Below are 17914 nucleotides of genomic sequence, written 5' to 3' on the forward strand. Positions count from 1 at the left end.
TGTGATTCTCAGTGGAAAATACTCTCTGGGCTTATCTGCAGTGACAAAATGAGAATTTGCTGTAATATTGTTATGAAGCCTATGTATGCCTCAGTTTCTCCTATATTTTGCATGGCTACCCAGAGGGGAGAAAATGACCAAGTTTACTCTCAGGGCAGGCTAAGAGACTTAGCAATGCCTGTTGCCTAGCTACCTGCTTCTGAATGAGTCATTAAAAAAGACTGTCTGAAGCCAACTCCACAACAGTGGAAAATCTAAGACAACAATGGAGAACCCAGTCACCAGGAAATTGACACCTAGCAACCAAGAACCCAGATGGAGATGGATTTCCCCACCTCTCAGCAGGGAAGCTGAGCAAAGACCCCCAGCTTGAGAGCAAAGGACTGGAAGATATGAGGGTTGGGGGATAAAGGGTTGGCTTCTGGAAGGAGTCTGGGCTTTCTCATCTGGGAACTGACTAAGGGCTGAGATTGAGAGAGTGACTGAGAGTGAGAGAGGCACAGCCCGAACATGGGGTTCATTACAGCTTGGCTGGGGGGCTGAGCTAACCAGCATGGACTACATTTTAACCTTAATTTCTCTATGGTAGCCAAAGGACTTTCATATTCTGCGTGCCAGGTGACTAGTGGTTACATTGCTTTGAAAGGGCTGCCTACATCGCTGTCAATACACATTTCGAGCACTCTGGCTTAGAGGGACCCAGTTCAAGCCTCCCACAGAAATGTGGCTTGGCTGGATTCGCTGCAGGCAGTCACAGAGAGAGATAGGAATCTCTGGTGGTGACTGGCCAGGCTTGGAGGCCAGGGGCCTGCCCGTGTGGATCTTTGTGGGTCCTTAGGTCCTGGTCCACTAAAGGGGTCACTCCCAGGAGACTGATTTACCATGATATTTACTGTGATTCATATGTTTATCATATCTGGCACATAAATACCTTGCAATGCTGGCTATAAAAGTGCCATGCGAACGCTTGCTCTGCCTTTCAGGTGACATTGTAAATAAGAAGTGGGCAGCATTATGTCCCATAAATGTAAACCAACTTGTTTGTCTTAGCGATTGGTTGAACAAAAAGTAGGACTGAGTGGACTTGTAGGCTCTAAAGTTTTACATTATTTTGTTTTTTGAGTGCAGCTATGTAACAAGAAAAAAGATCTACATTTGTAAATTGCACTTTCACAATAAAGAGATTGCCCTGCAATACTTGTATAAGGTGAACTGAAAAATACTGTCTGTGTTTACCCTTTTTACAGTGCAAATATTTGTAATAAAAATAATATAAAGCGAGTACTGTGCACTTTGTATTCTGTGTTGTAATTGAAATCAATATATTTGAAAATATAGAAAAACATCCCAAAATATTTAATAAATTTCACTTGGTATCCTGTTGTTTAACTGTGCAATTAATCATGATTCATTTTTTAATTGTGATACATTTGTTTACGTTAATCACGTAAGTTAACTGCAGTTAATCAACAGCCCTACTTGTAACTTTTAGCCCAGTGGTTAGAGCACTCCCCTGGGCTGTGGGTTCAAGTTCCCCTTCCACTTTATGGAGAAATAGGGATCTACCATCTCAGATGAGCGACCCAGTCACTGGGCTAGAGGATATTCTGATATGGTGCTCTCTCAGTCTCTCCTTTGGAAGCTGTTCCATTGGAGATAAATAAGGAAAGGATCATTGGGCCAGAGAGAGAGAGCAAGGAAAAGTATGAGAATGAGTCTGTAGCCTGGTGGTTGGTGCACTCACTCAGGAGCTGGGAGACCTAGGATCCCATGCCAATACCGTTCTGTAATGACTTACCACAATGGAACAGCTTCAACAGGAGAGACTGAGGCAGCCCTGCATCAAAATACCCCACAGCCCAATGGATACAGCATCCAACTAAGAGGTGGCAGATACCTGTTCAAATCCTTCTCCAAATCATGTGGTAGGGGGACTTGAATTGGGTGTCTCCAGCATCCCAGGTGAGTGCTCTAACTACTGTGCTGCAGTAATGAGGGAAGGCCTTGTGCCTCTCCACCCACCATTTTGTTGTGAACTCCTCTGTAGGTACCCTTACAAGATCAGGCCCCACAGCAAGTTAGACCATCATAGAATAACAAGGTTGGAAGGGTTCTCCGGAGGTCATCTAGTCCAACCACCTGCTCAAAACAGGACCAATCCCCAGACAGATTTTGCTCCAGATCCCTAAATGGTCCCCTTAAGGGCTGAATTCACAGCCCTGGGTTTAGCAGGCCAATGCTCAAACCACTGAGCTATCCCTCCCTGTCAGATAAATCCTAGTTCATGAATCACACTGGGGCTTAGGTGTCTGGATGACTGGCACCAGGCTGCAGTGTGCATGCTCAGAGGCAGAAACATAGGTGCCTAAGGAATATCTACTGCAAAAATTTAGGTGCTGAGTGATTTTAGGCTTTTCGGCACCTAGAGACGGCAGTTGAACAGAGGGTTTTTGAACCCCAGTCGAGTCTGATTCTTGGATTTAGGCACCTATGTCCTTTTGTGAATCTAGCCCAGGGTGTCTAGGAAACAGGATTTAAAAAAAAAAAAAAAGCAAAAGCAAACTCATAAGCTAGTTGATAAAATGACCCTCATATGCGAAGATACAATATAGATAATAGGAATATAAAATTTCCTCTCAAAGCCAGTAACCAGCTTTTTAGAATTCTACTTGAGTTACAGGCATGTTTACCCATGCGGAAAGGACATGTGTGTTTCATATACATGGACAGTAGGTCATATTTCATGTGCATGAACTTTAATATATAAGGAACTATTTACATATTAATTTATATATGGGTCATCTGCTGTATCATCTCAAATAAATCCAACATATAAAATTATCCTAATGGATGAACATAATGTAGGGATACAATTTTTTTTTTGTCCCATATGGGTGAAAAGAGTATTTGTCTTTACAAAAAAGATACACATGCTCTTTAATATGGAAATGTATGAATTAACTTGTTCTAAGGTACTGTATGACATTTCTTTTCCTCTCTCTCCGCCTCTGTGTGTGTGTGTCTCAACATATTCACAGTGATCTTTTTAGGGCAACAAAAAGAGGGTAAATCTTGTTCACCTTATTCACATGAGCAATAGCAGTAACGTAAGTAGTTCCACGAAACTGAATAAGCTAAATTCTGTCCATAGATATACTTGTGAACCTCCAGTTTATTAGCGCCTTGATTCAATAAAACTTTTGAGCAGGTGCTTAATTTTAAGCATGTGCTTATACCCCATTGAAGTCAATGGGACCCAGCCACATGTTTAACTCCTTTGCTGAACAAGTTAACGTGTGCTTGAGTGCTTTGCTGAACTGGGGCTTGAGTACTGAGTTGACCCCAGTGGGACTGTCTGAGTGGGAATTTTGATGGCTTGTCTCATTTTAATAATAAAGGATGAAATTCTGGCCCCAATTCTTGGTCCTATACCAAAACTCCTGTTGAGGTCAGTGGGCCAGGATTTCACCCAAAGTGTTTTTTCCAACCAGCATTCAACAGTATGAAAATTTATTTTTTCATCCATGTGACTCATGTCTGTGGATTCACAGCTGGGATACAGAATGAGCTTCCTTGTCTTTCATTCTCATTTAGCCTGACAGTACTGAATTCCACAGTGCTTTTTTCAAAATGGTACATTAGAACAAAAAGATAAAACCCAAACAAACTGCTTTTAGCATGTTTGTTGATATGAGGTGTGTTCAGGCTACTGCAGAAATGGATGGAAGTGTCTCATTTTTTGTTTGGTTAAAGAAATGGGCAAACTAAACATTTGTTAGTCTGAGATAACAGAATAGAGCAGGGCAGATATTCATTATGGGCTCTAGGATAAATGCCATGGGAGTTTTAATATGGTGACATAACAACAGATTTGTATACAGTATGCAGTGTATATATATACACTATATCTGCCTGTGTATATCTGTGCATACTTGTTTAACTTCTTGCATCACTTTTACACACATTTGCTACTGTTAAATCTGTTTGGATAAACAACACTCCATTTCATAACACGTACATAAATGAAGGATATATTTACGCGTGTCCATTTATAAAGCTGCAAACAAATATGAAAAAATAAAGGCAGCGAATGAAACAGAAAATATGATGTTTTCTTGTTCTGGTTGCCAACTATACACATAGGAAAAATATCAGTGAAACCCAGTAATCTTATTGACTAAAAAATGGCAAGGATGCTTCATAGCCTAATCTGATCATTTGAATTTATGGCATGCTTTGCCTCATATGTAATAGATGTGCAGCAAACATGCGCTTAGCTATTCAGAAGAAGAAATGGCTCTGCACATCTAGATTGCCATTTGAGATGCAGTGGGGATTTTCTGCAAGCAATTACATGGGAAGTCTTCATGCACTGGATTGGCAAACCATGAGGGTAAGACGGCTAACTTAGCCACTACAGTTTCTCCTGAGTGGTAAGTGTCAGCACTGTGTATCTGCAGAATGTATTTAAAGCATTCTTAGGTCTGTGAGTATAAAGCTTACAGCTTTGAGTGAAACACCTTAATTAAATGGCTGTTCCATTTAGGGAAGACCAAAAGGAGGAAGTGATCTACAGAAATGCCACCATTTCATGCAAACATAATAGGATAGGAGGAAAAAATTGATCTTCATCAGTGAGTCAATGCAATTCACACAATGAACTATGGGTTCCTGTAGTGACCAAACCTGCAATGCTTACTTAGGCAAATGTTGATTTTGCAGTGTCTTGTCATAGACACAAGCCTCCATAGCAATGAATGCAAACAGAATTATTTAGGATGCTGAACACAGACAAACATCCTGAAGTTCTATCTTCTAAATTAGCTTAAAAATGGTCACTACACAGGATCTCTCTATGCTCTGTCCAGGACTTAACAGTGACAAAATGAACTGCTTACTACACTACAGACATCAATGGGATTTTTGTATAAGTAAGAACTTTTGCACTGGGCTGTGCAAACGTGCTGCAGTTGTAGCTATCAAAGGTACAGTGGAGGCATTAGATAGAAATTTTAAACATAATCCTACATGGTAAGAAATCTCCTCCTGTAACCTGTTAAATTGGATTTTTCAGTGCTAAGCAGAGAAGCCAGAATAATAATCAGGGTTTTAATGTGCACAAAATGCTTGGACTTTGGAAAGGTGCAAGGGAAACCTGCTTAATCTTTAGGCAGGAAACTGGGGGAAGCACCAGACATGTTGTACCTATTTTTTTTCCTTTTAACATTCTGTAAGAATTTAAAAGAAAAACAAAAATCATTCTAATGGGAGACACAAACTGGACATAGGGATTTACAGACAAATCAATGTTAACAACAACTCTCTAGAAGTTGGAGCTAATGGACAGGATATATGTTTTGAAAAAAAAATTAAAGGGGAAAATGAAAACAAGCTCTGATTTAAAATCTCACATGGAACTATTTAAGATTAGTTGTGAGCTTTGAAGCAGTTTAAAGAACAATAACGATTGTTTAGTTTATGTTGAATGGATTCAAAATTACCATCTAAAAATGGGAATATATGTAACTTCACAAGGACTTGAGTAACTTAGAATCTGATAAAGTCCACTGAAGTTAACAGAATGACTCTCATTGAATTCAATGGACTCTGGATCAGGTCCTTGGAACATATGAAGCACAGCAAACTGTCCCATAAATATAATAAACCTCGAAGCCTGGACAGTACGTTAATTTCCAAATAACTGATCTGAGCATAATCCTTTTTTTAAAAAAAAAAATATATATATATATATAGCACTGAAAATTATTTTCTAAAAGCTTTAAAGAGAGATCAAAGGTGGCACTAAAAAAAGTATTTTGGTGGCCGTTGAGATAAAAAAAAATCATGAATAGACTCTATGACACAGCCAAACAAGTCAATTGAGTTCTGTTGAGGGTGTTTTTCCTATGTGTATATTAGAGATCGGAATTAATTACTGCTTATTTGACAGCCATTGTACTTACAAGTAAATGCTGGATTCGTTGCCCCCGATATCAGGCGACTGGAGTTTCTGCACAAGGATAACGATTATACCAATGAAAAGAACAAAGTTTATCTGGAAAGAGAAGAAAAAGAGAAGTGAAAAGCAATCCTGGCTTGTGGGGAGAATGCTATTAGCCATGCCGTATTTCTCTTACTATGACAAGGAGTGTCTGACCCGCTGGCCCCTGTTGCCTCACTCCTCCCAAATCTGCGGAGCTGGAACTCTGCAGAACCTCTGTGGAGAGAGGATCTTGCAGGGTCATGACTAATAGTGGGGCAATATGCCCTGGAGGCAGCATTCCCATTTTCTCTATTGCCCTAAGGCCAGATTTTGTGGGCACAGACTCCCTTGCGTGCCTGAGCATGCCTTTGCCAGCAACAGTTAATGAGAGGCTTACATAAACCGTTTTCAGCATTTGTCATTATCAAAAACGGCAAGAGAAACAGATCCTTGAACGCCTGTACTTGGCTGGCCAGAGTTTAGTCCTGAGAGGTACTGAGTACCTTCAACTCCCATTGACTTCATGCACTCAGCACCTCTCAGAATCAGGCAATATGTGAAGGAAGAGCTGATTTGTTCTCTTACTGAGTGAGGGTGAGGCAGGTGGCTTTGCTGTATTGCTCCTTGCAGCCCTGAGGCTGATTCAGCTCACAGATCCATGCAGGCGGGGAGGGGAGGGGAGGGAAGGGGCTGTGGTGAAATAATATCCACAAAAGGGAGCAGATGTGGTGGAATAAAATGGTTGTAACCTCCTCTACAGAAGGACAGACAGAGGGAGGGTTTGCAGAACCCATAGAACGGGCAGTGCGGGCTAGGGAGATGCCTTGGCCACTGAGCTGGGGAATGCCCTGACCGAGCACTAGAAGTGGTAGAAAGAAATAAAATCCCATTTTATTTCTGTTAAAAATGTCAATTTTTCGATTTAAAAAAACCAGCGGAAACAAAAGCTAACATGGTCCCCTGGCTCTGAAATTCCTTTTTCCATACAAAAATCAAATGTTTCATCCATATGGAGATGTTTTCAAAAAAAAAAAATTGATTTTAATGCTGCTGCATTTTATTAAAAAAAATAGTCAGAAATTGCAACCAGCTCTGCTCAGTGCATCCCCTAAACTGCATCCACCATCAGAGCCCCAGACATAATTTTTAGCTTTCCCTTCACTGAAAACCCCAAGGCAGGGGGGTGGAGATACCATCACCTACATATCCTCTAGGGTGAATCCCCCTTAGTGATCTGTCATCGGGAATTGCAAGATCCATACGATTTCATTTTACGCTCCTCTACCTGCAATTGTTGCATTATTATTTTCTGAATTCATTTTAGTCTCTGCATCTGCGCCCACATAACTAAGCCTTATAACCAGTATGGCTCTACTATAGAATCATAGGTCTGGAAGGGACCTCGAGAGGTCATCTAGTCCCGTCCTCTATAGTCATGGCAGGACTGAGTATTATCTGGATCATTCCTGAGAGGAGTTTGTCAGATCTGCTCTTAAAATTTTCCAGTGATGGAGATTCCACAACCTCCCTTGCAATTTATTCCAGTGTTTAACCACCCTGACAATTAGGAAGTTTTTCCCAATGTCCAACCTAAACCTTCTTTGCTGCAATTTAAGCCCATTGCTTCTTGTCCTATCCTCAGAGGTTAAGAAGAACAATTTTTCTCCCTCCTTCTTTTAACAACCTTTTATGTATTTGAAAACTGTTATCATGTGTCCCCTCTGAGTCTTCTCTTTTTCAGACTAAAACAAACCCAACTTTTTTCGAACTTCCCTCATAGTTCATGTTTTCTAGACCTTAAATCATTTTTGTTGCTCTTCTCTGGACTTCCTCCAGTTTGTCCACATCTTTCCTGAAATGTGGCACCCAGAACTGGACACAATACTCCAGCTGAGGCCTAATCAGTGCAGAGTAGAGTGGAAGAATTAGTTTGTGTGTCTTGCTTACAGTACTCCTCCTAATACATCCCAGTTACACTGTTGACTCATATTTAGCTTGTGATCCACTGTGATCCCCAGATCCCTTTCCGCAGTGCTCCTTCCTGGGCAGTCATTTCCCATTTTATACATGTGCAACTGATTGTACAGCTGTTAGGGGCAAAGCAAGCCTGGTGGGCCTATAACAGCAAGTATACACTGCCTAGGACAGGGTCATCCTGATGCCCCACCTAGGACTTCCATTGGCTTTATAGAGCTTAAGGACAGAAGGGAAAACTACGATCATCTAGTCTGACCTCCTATGTAACACAGGCCAGGTAATTTCCTCCAGTTATTCCTGTTTTGAGCCCAATAACTTGTGTTTGACTAAAGCACATCTTCCAGAAAGCCATCCAGAAGACAGAGAATCCACCACTTCCCTTGGTAGTTTATTCCAGTGATTAATGAGATGTGCACGATTTACTATCCAGAGCCAGAAAGAAGCCTTTCATGCTAAAGGTGTCTGTGAATCCGGGGAGCAGTAATACCTGGGTGCATGCGTGCTACATAATACCAGGCATTTTCCAATTTGCTTGGGGCAGAGCAAACTCTAGCCAGCCTCGTCCTCTGCTGTGTGACAACCTGTGGAGTCATTGGATTTAATTCGGTTTTACCTCATATGGAGAGTCATGAAGAGACACGTCTTACATATGTTACTTACCATTATTGATCCAACCACGGGGCCCTTTATCACCCACCACAGGGCAGTGTTATCATTCATGTCCCAGCAGCTAAAATAATTAAAAAATAAAGGGGGATTCAGGGGAAGAGAGAGAGAGAGAGTGAGAGAGAGAGAGATAAAGAGACCACTGGACAGGCCGGTGCATTCATATTTTCTTCTATTAGAACTTTGTCACAAGAGGGAAAGGAAGGTCTTGCAACTAAAGTTCAAGACTTTGCATCAAGAAATAAGAGTTCCCAGTCCTGTCTCTGACACTGACTTCCCTATGCAGCCTTAGCCACATCACCTGGGGCCAGGTTCAAAGGTATTTAGGCACCCTAATATGCAAAGAGGTGTCTCTTGAGATTTAAGTGAGTTAGGCACCTAACTCCCATTTAAATCAATCACAGTTAGGTGCTTCACCTGTTTAGGCATTACCGGAAATCCTGCTAGCCACTGATCTGTGTCCTCCTTTGAAAATCTGGTCCCAAGTGCCTGTGCGCATCAGTCCATCTGTCTGCAAAATGAGTATTCAAGCACTTAACTAGCTCAAGGGGGTGTTTTGAGGTTTACTTTGCAGAAGAGCAAAGTGTTATTTTAGATGGTTAAGACTGAGTTTTGGGCAAACGTGTAGGTCAGTTCGTATTTTAACTGTTGTAATGTCCTCTGCAGCAATCTATCATTAAAGCAAATGTCTGCCCATTGGATCTGCATTCTGCCTTCGTGTGCACAATTGGCTCCTATGGAACTGCACGAGGACTACATACAGACACTCATTTGAGGGCTAAATTGGTCAACAGAAAGTTTGGGTTTTCAGGCCTTGGACATGTTTCTAGAATTGGGCAAACAGTGCAAACTTTTTTCTCTTGTACATGCATCTGACCTTTCCCCCCTGCACAGCTTTTGATCAATGTTTTTAATTTTAAAACAAACCAAGCCTGGTTATCCATTGGGATTTATTTTTCCTAGCATCCTGAGGCATCATAAAATGCTTTGCACTTGAAGTCGTGAGCTTTCCTCTCCTGTAAATCCTGGTTCTTGTGATGTGTTGTCGGATTCTAACCAACAGTGAAAAGAACTCAGAAGAACAAAATGTTAATACTGTGGAAGTTTATCTTTACCTTTTACGTATTTCAAATGCCTGCCTGCAAAACATTGTTGGGGGGGGGCGGAGAGGAGGAGAGTAGAAACCTGTACATTAAAAACTATGGTCCCTTTGTTGTGCGTACATGTGTGGGAGTAGACAAAATGTGTATGAGCCAGATTTCATCTTCTATGTGTATGTCACGTGTATGTGGTACACAGATATGAAATTTCCCCATCATACCCACAAATGAACTATTCCATAAGTTGTCTAAGACAGGAAAAGTATAAAAATTCCCCTCTCACCCCTATGGGTGGTATGTGTCTTCGTCAACCTCGGGTCCTCTACCAGAGACCTGGGAGTTTGAGGGTTCTGCGCAGTATCTTAGCTGTTCCTAGCACTGCACTCTTCTGGACAGAGAGCTCTGATGTTGTTCCTGGGATCTGTTGGAGCCACTCACCCAGCTTAGGAGTCACAGCCCCGAGTGCTCCTACCACCACTGGGACCACTTTGGCCTTCACTTTCCACATCCTCTCTAGTTCCTCTTTCAGGCCCTGGTACTTCTCCAGCTTCTCATATTCCTTCTTCCTGATGTTGCTGTCACTTGGCACTGCTATATCTATCACCACCGCTGTCTTCTGGTCCTTGTCTATTACCACGATGTCTGGTTGATTGGCCAGTACCTGCCTGTCCATCTGGATCTGGAAGTCCCACAGAATCTTAGCCCTGCTATTCTCCACAACCTTCTGTGGAATCTCCCATCTGGTCTTGGGAGGGTCTAGCCCATACGCTGTGCAGATGTTCCTGTACACAATGCCAGCCACTTGGTTGTGCCGTTCAGTGTATGCTGTTCCTGCCTGCATCTTACATCCTGCCACTATGTGTTGGACTGTCTCTGAGGCCTCTCTGCACAGTCTGCACCTTGGGTCCTCTCTAGTGTGGTAGACCCCTGCTTCAATGGATCTGGTGCTCAGTGCCTGTTCCTGTGCTGCTATGATCAGTGCCTCAGTGCTGTCTTTTAGTCCAGCCCTTTCCAGCCACTGGTAGGATTTCCCAATGTCAGCCACCTCAGCTATCTGTCGATGGTACATCCCATGAAGGGTCTTGTCTTGCCATGGCACTTCTTCTGCTTGGTCTTCCTCCCATGTCTGCTGCTGCCTCAGGCATTCTCTCAGCAGCTCATCTTTGGGGGCCATCTTACTGATGTACTCCTGGATGTTCCGGGTTTCGTCCAGGACAGTGGCTTTGACGCTCACCAAGCCCCGCCCGCCTTCTTTCCGGCTGGTATACAGTCTCTGGGTGTTGGACTTGGGGTGGAAACCTCCGTGCATTGTGAGGAGCTTCCGGGTTTTCACATCGGCAGCCTCCATGTCCTCCTTTGGCCAGCTCACTATACCGGCAGGGTATCTGATGACCGGCAGGGCGTATCCGTTGATGGCGTGGATCTTGTTCTTCCCACTGAGCTGGCTCTTCAGGACCTGTCTTATCCTTTGGTGATACTTGGATGTTGCTGTCTTCCTTGCCTCCTCATCGTGGTTTCCATGTGACTGTGGGACGCCAAGGTACTTGTAGCTGGTCTGTATGTCTGCTATGTGGCCCGCTGGTAGTTCCACCCCATCAGTCTTGACTACTTTCCCTCTCTTCACTACCATCCGGCCACACTTCTCCAGTCCGAATGACATCCCGATATCCTCACTGTAGATCCGCGTCAGGTGGATTAGCGAGTCGATGTCTCGTTCATTCTTAGCATACAGCTTGATGTCATCCATGTAGAGGAGGTGGCTGATGGTAGTTCCACTCCTGAACCTGTACCCGTATCCAGTCCTTGTGATTATCTGGCTGAGGGGGTTTAAGCCTATGCAGAACAGCAGCGGGGACAGTGCATCACCTTGGTATATGCCGCACTTGATGGCCACTTGTGCAAGCTGCCTTGAGTTGACTTCCAGTGTTGTCTTCCATAGTCCCATTGAGTTCTTGAGGAAGGTCCTTAGTGTCCTGTTGACTTTGTATAGCGCCAGACATTCACAGATCCACGTGTGCGGCATTGAGTCATAGGCTTTCCTATAGTCAATCCAGGCTGTGCTCAGATTGGTCTGTCTAGACCTTGAGTCTTGGGTGACTGCTCTATCTATGAGCAACTGGTGTTTTGAGCCTCTGGTGTTGTTCCCAATGCCCTTCTGAGCTGTGCTCATGTACTGGCCCATGTGGTCCTGTAGCTTGGCAGCTATGATGCCTGATAGGACTTTCCATGTTGTGGGGAGGCAGGTTATTGGCCGGTAGTTGGACGGTTCTGTCCCCTTGCAGGGGTCTTTCATGATCAGTACTGTCCTTCCTTGTGTTAGCCAGTTTGGGTGGGAGCCTGCTGCTAGCAGCTGGTTCATCTGTGCTGCTAGGCGTTCATGCACTGCTGTTAATTTCTTTAGCCAGTAGGTGTGGATCATGTCTGGTCCAGGTGCTGTCCAGCTCTTCATGTTTTTGACCCGCTGCTGGATGTCTTCTACTGTGATGGTGACTGGTTTCTGTTCTGGGAGATTGCTGTGCTCTGTTCTCAGGTCCTGCAGCCACTTTGCACTGGTGTTATGAGTCTTCTCTTTCTCCCATATGTTCTTCCAGTACTGTTCAGTTTCTGCTGCTGGTAGCTCTGCTGTTATTGTGTTGTTGCACTGCAGTTGGGAGTACACCTTGGATGGTTCTTTGGAGAACAGGGCATTTACTTTTTTGGCCTCTGCTTCTCTAGTGTATCTCCTTAGCCTGGTAGCCAGTGCTGTGAGCCTTTGTTTAGCAGTCTCTAGGGCTTCAGATGGAGTCAGGCCCTTGTATTTTTTCAGTAGCCGAGTCTTATCCTTAATCTCTACACCCTTCTGTAGTTCCACCAGCTGACTAACTTCTCTCCGAGTCGCCTTGATCTTATCCTCCAACCTCATTTTCCAGGGTGGGTACATACTGTTGTTCTTCTTGATCGTGTAGCCAAGCATCTCCAGGATTACAGAGGCTGTAGCGTATACCAGTTCATTGGTTTGAGTTATGGTGGTAGTAGGGATTGTCATGAGGGCTCTATTGGCATCTTCTAACATACTATCTGATGGTACTTCTCCACTGAGCCTTGGTAATCGGTCTCGAGGATTGACTGTAGCTAGTTTCTCCATGATCTTATGCCTCATATCAGCTGCTGTGCTCTGCAATGGAGGGGGTGGCAGTGAAGTTTCAGCTTCAAGTGTGGGCTGCACATCCACTTGTTCTTCCAGGTCATGCCGGCTCGGACGTCGCCCGGATTAACAAGGTCCGCGCCAGATGTTGAGGAACCAGGACAATCTGACGATAAGTGGGCTACTGGAACAAACCATTCCATGCTTCACCCCACATATATATATGTGGGGTGAAATTCTAGGGCAGGGTCTAATGGGTCAGACACAAACAATGGCCTATACTTTTTCCCCCGACACACACAGTGAATGGAATTTTCAGATGAGCCTAAGTGACTTAGGAGCAAGAGTCCCACTGAAAGTCAAGGATTCTTGCGTCCTTAAGCCACGCAGGCACTTGCAAACATTTCAGCCAGGATCTGTAAAACTGAATTTGTCAGGATCCTGCAGAGATTAGTCCTGGTCTGCAGGGCTTGTGCAGGGGACCATGTCTGGTTAGCATATGAACATCATGGAAAGTAGTTTTGCAGTGTTAAGATGCATCATTTTGTGGCTAAGAGTTTGTCTATAAAGAAATAAGATGTCAGGGATTAGGGCCCGGAACAGAGTCTGTCTTTTGGCATCTTGACAAGTGCAGCTGGCTTGCAGCAGGCTCTCTGACTGACTTCCCCACCTAACTGGCCAGGAAGAGCAGCTGGCTGGCTGTTAGCCCGGCAGGAGTTCTCTAGCCGCTCCATGCATTCATGTCCACAACTGCGATCCTCCCTGTGCCCGCTGCTCCTTGCCGTGCTCCAGCCTTGCTCCTGCTATTGCCTTGTTCCACGACCATGTTCTTGCTCAGTCCAAACTATCTCAGCTTGCTCCCGGCTCCAGCTTCCTCACCCTGACCCTGGTTCTTGACTCCGGTTCTGACCCTTGCGGGGCTACTGGCTTCCAATCCTGGTTTTGACCCTTGGCCTGGCTCTTAGCCCTGGCTCTGACTCCTGGAATGGCTACTGGTTCCTGACTCCAGCCTGGGCCTTGGGACTGGATTTGCTTCCCAGTTCCTGCTTTGACCACTAGGCATGACTCTTGCACTCTCCACTGAACCTGACTGCTCATGGGCTGGTTTCTAACATAAGCAGTTACAAGGGCAAAATGTGCATTTCCCAAGACCACTTTAGGTCAACCTGTGTGCCTCCCACAGAATGGAAGAGGTGGAAGCAGCAGCCACTTTTCCCTTTCTTATGAGTCAGTGATGTAAGAGCACATTAGAATATGAAAAACCAGCAGGGCATGTAAGTATTGACTTAAAGACTGCACTCCACAGGCAGGTTCTGTTACAGGTGCAAGTGGCTTGCTGCTGTGGCGACCAGAACCACATGATTTTTTCTTTTGGGGGGAAGGCCCTTTTCCATTTTAAGATGCCAAATTCTGAGCTCTGGTGAAACTCCATTCCCTTCAGTGGTATTACTCTGGATTAGCAGACAGCACCATCTAGTCCCAGAGACCCAGTTCCCTTCTCACTTACACTGGGCTGAATCAGGAGTTGAAGTCAATGTCTTTAAATTTCAGACCTTTCCCTTTCTCTTGGTGGATTCCCGCCCCGTAATTTCTGAAATGTTTTCAGATTCATGCTGGCTTTTCCTCCCCACCCCTGAACAAACCTAGCTGATCTTAAAAAAAAAAATAGCCACTGAGAGACTCAGCCAGACTCCATCTAAATGTGCTGCATGTTAATTAACTTTTAAGAAAAAAAGCAGCAAAGGTTTTTCCTCCCATGAGATATTTACTCCCCAAAACAGGGACCATCTGGATTTCTAAAAGAAATTAATGCATTTAGGACCAGTGCTATAATCATCATAATGATACAACAGGGATTTCTGGCTTGTTTTGCATGGAAATAGGTTATTTAATTTGTTTTATCATCAAAATAGAACATTGGATAAAAAAAACAAAACCCAAATCCTCCATGGAGAGAGGTTTTTATGTGTAGTCAGTCACTGAATCACTAGGAAGGGAATTTAAGAGAGATGGACCTGAGCCAGAACCTGAGATCCAAACATCTCTGGTGAAGTTGGAATCTAATATTCAGAGATGCTGAGCACCTGTAATTCCCACTGGCTTCAAAGGGCAGCCACTCAGAACACTGTATCATGTCTACTTCTGTGCTTAAATAGGTATTTAGGAGTCCAACCTTAGGTACTCAGTGGTTTAGCCCAATGGTTCTTAACCTATTTACCACTGTGGGCTGCATATGCATATGCAGTGGGTTATGTGGGCCACATTGAATACTACCAGTATGGCCCTGAGAATGTCACATGGGCCACAGCTCTGTGTTGACGGGGCCGCAAGGTAAGAACTATTGGTTTAGCCTAAGCAAATTGCCCAAAGTTACACAATGAGTTAGTGGCAGAGCAGGGAATGGAAGCCAGGTCTCCTGGCCCACATTCCCCTTCTCTAGTCACCAGACCTCTTCCCTTCTGTATTTCACTTGAAAATGAGGTCACTGGAGGGTTTCTCACCCAATGGTACCTACCCAGTATCATCAAAGTGATGTCTCAGCACAGCCCAGACAGTGACACAAATTGTTGGGGTGCCTACAAAATACAAGAGAGAGAAATCATTATTTGTTTATTGTTATTTATTGCTCTTATTTGCAGATTGCACACCAATTCCACTTGATGCACAATCTTTCTCCATGGAAGTTTTATGTTTCAATGGCTTATAGGGAAAAATGCTGCTAGGAACCCAACAGCCCAAACCCTACAGCTTAAAATAGGATTGTTCTTGAAATGAATCTAGCAGTCCTTACTCTGTAAGGGTTTGGCATGTGAGTAAGGACTTCAAGTCCGAAACCAGAGAGGGTGAGTTGACTTCAGTGAGGTTTCATGAGTATAAATGATGACATAGAGCGGTCTATAGTGTTTTAGGCCAATCTCATAGAATGGTGTAGTATTAGATTGTTGTGCTGTTGATATTGTTCAATCACCACACAAAACACTGGAAATAAGCCAGGTTTCCTATACTTAGAAATGCTGTGGTATGCAACTGCTGCCCAGAGGCAAATGTTGAGTTTTAATGGCATGCACTGTATTTTTGAAATGAGGCAAATGAAAGATTCAACCCCTGGTGGGAAGATTAAGGAGAGGGACTGAGAGAAACCACAAGGACATAGACAACCTTAGGGTCTAGCAGAAGGTGAGACTGACAGCCGCAAGTAAGCTTCATACATTTTGCAAAGCTGAGTTGGTGCCACATTGGTTAATAAGTAGAATTAATCTTCTCAGGCCCTGTCTTGAAGCTACTAAAATTGAGAATACCACTTTCTACACATATTTGGTTGAGCAAAGCAGTGATTTGTTAAAGAAGAACGTACCCAGATATTCTCAAAAATTAAAATGGGGAGAGATTGAACAGCAACAAAAATAAATGTTCTGGGGAGAGGAAATAAAACATGTTAAGTTGAATCCAATTTTAATATTCTCATTCTTATGAAAGACAAAGGATCTTGGGTATATAATGGATGTTTCTAAAATTTCAAACCAAAACATTACATTAAAAATGAAGATCTGATGAAACTGTAAGCATGAGCGGATCAAACTGGTCTTCTGTGTCTCTTGCTTACAATGGTGTAAATCAGAAGTTACTCGAAAAAATCCATGGAGCTACAACAATGAAAAGTGGGTGTGAGATCAGAATCGGGTCCAATGTATCAATTGCAAATGTAATCCAAACATTGCTTCGATACGGTCATACACAAGGGAGGGGGGCAAGCAGAGGCGCAGGCCCTGAGCCCATGGCAGGAGCTGACAGGTCCTCCAGCCATGGGACTGCAGAGGGGAGTGAGAGCACAAGCCCTTCAAGCCCAAGAGCTTCCTTTCTGCCCCTGATCTGGCCAGAGAAGCTTGGTGATCCCACTGTAGCCAAGTATTTGTGGATTCATCTGTTGACCTAGCTCCATGACACATGGATTTGCATTGAAATGATGAGTATACTGCTGTTTATTTGCACACATATGGTGTTTGTGCATGTGTTGATATGGTTTAATGTATATAATATGTGTGTGTTCTATGTGCCCCTTCAACAGGGGTCAAATTTAAATTCCTGTGCACTTCTCTGCTTCCGTATTGTATAAGGCTGTTCTGATCTGGGATCACCTGTAATAAGAACTCACACATGCACACCAGGAAAAAGTTATGTCATCTCCTTTTATCATTTCCTCCCCTGCATGCTTCTGCACTTCCAGGTTCCAGGCAAGGTCAGAATAAAGGTATCATCAAAATGCCACTGAAAGGCCTATTCTTGCAGAAAGAATTTCTTCTCTTATCAGGATCAGAAATTACAATAAATCTCATGAGAAGATAGGCTCTCTTCTGAAATCATCAGTCCTATTTTGCAGGGCTAAGAGGACTGAATAGTTCAGAAAAGCATCCACTTTTATACTTGTCATTAATTTTATGCTGAGTGCTAACAATGCACTCGGGGCCCTCCAAAACACTGGTGAAGGTCTCAGCCCTGCAGAGTGTGGACCATCCTTCAACTCCTATGCATGCAGCCTCCTGCACCTTGAAGTGTTGGACATTTTTTGCTCTGTGAATTTATGAGCCTGAAATCAAATATGCACCTGAGAGAGGGCTGCACGATGGACTGTAACACATATATGTAGTTCTTTAATGATACAGCCTGACAATCCCTTTTTCACTATGTCTGTATGCTATCTTATCTTGTTCTCATATTTAACACTATATTCAGATGCGCTAACAGACATAGGCAAAAGATCCTGCACTCAGCTCTATGGGGATGGAGCTTTACACCAGCAAGGAGTTTCATTAAACTCAGTGGGCACCACCTAGGCACAGAGCCCTGCTCTTTTAGATCAGATGAGAAGCAGTGTTGCTGAGTGGTAGATATGCTGGAGGGTAGGGATAGGATACAGAGAGACCTAGCCAAATTAGAGGACTGGGCCAAAAGAAACCTCATGAGGTTCAACAAGGACAAGTGCAGAGTCCTGCACTTAGGACGGAAGAATCCCATTCACTGTTACAGACTTGGGACCGAATGGCTAGGAAGCAGTTCTGCAGAAAA

General features: G+C 43.7%; 1 protein-coding gene across 2 annotated transcripts in view; it reads right to left on the minus strand.

Annotated features, from left to right (window-relative positions):
• Window positions 1-17914, minus strand: part of ADCYAP1R1 (ADCYAP receptor type I) — a 201250-nt gene that overhangs the window by 34438 nt on the left and 148898 nt on the right. For both annotated transcript variants that reach the window (XM_075062169.1, XM_032796866.2), the window contains exons 11-13: window positions 15366-15426; window positions 8621-8690; window positions 5964-6055 (exon numbers count right to left, since the gene is read on the minus strand). In XM_075062169.1, the coding sequence (XP_074918270.1) occupies window positions 5964-6055; window positions 8621-8690; window positions 15366-15426 (223 nt within the window). The remainder of the gene's footprint in view (window positions 1-5963; window positions 6056-8620; window positions 8691-15365; window positions 15427-17914) is intronic.

This window comes from Chelonoidis abingdonii, chromosome 2 (genome assembly GCF_003597395.2).
Source record: "Chelonoidis abingdonii isolate Lonesome George chromosome 2, CheloAbing_2.0, whole genome shotgun sequence".
NCBI lineage: Eukaryota > Metazoa > Chordata > Testudines > Testudinidae > Chelonoidis > Chelonoidis abingdonii.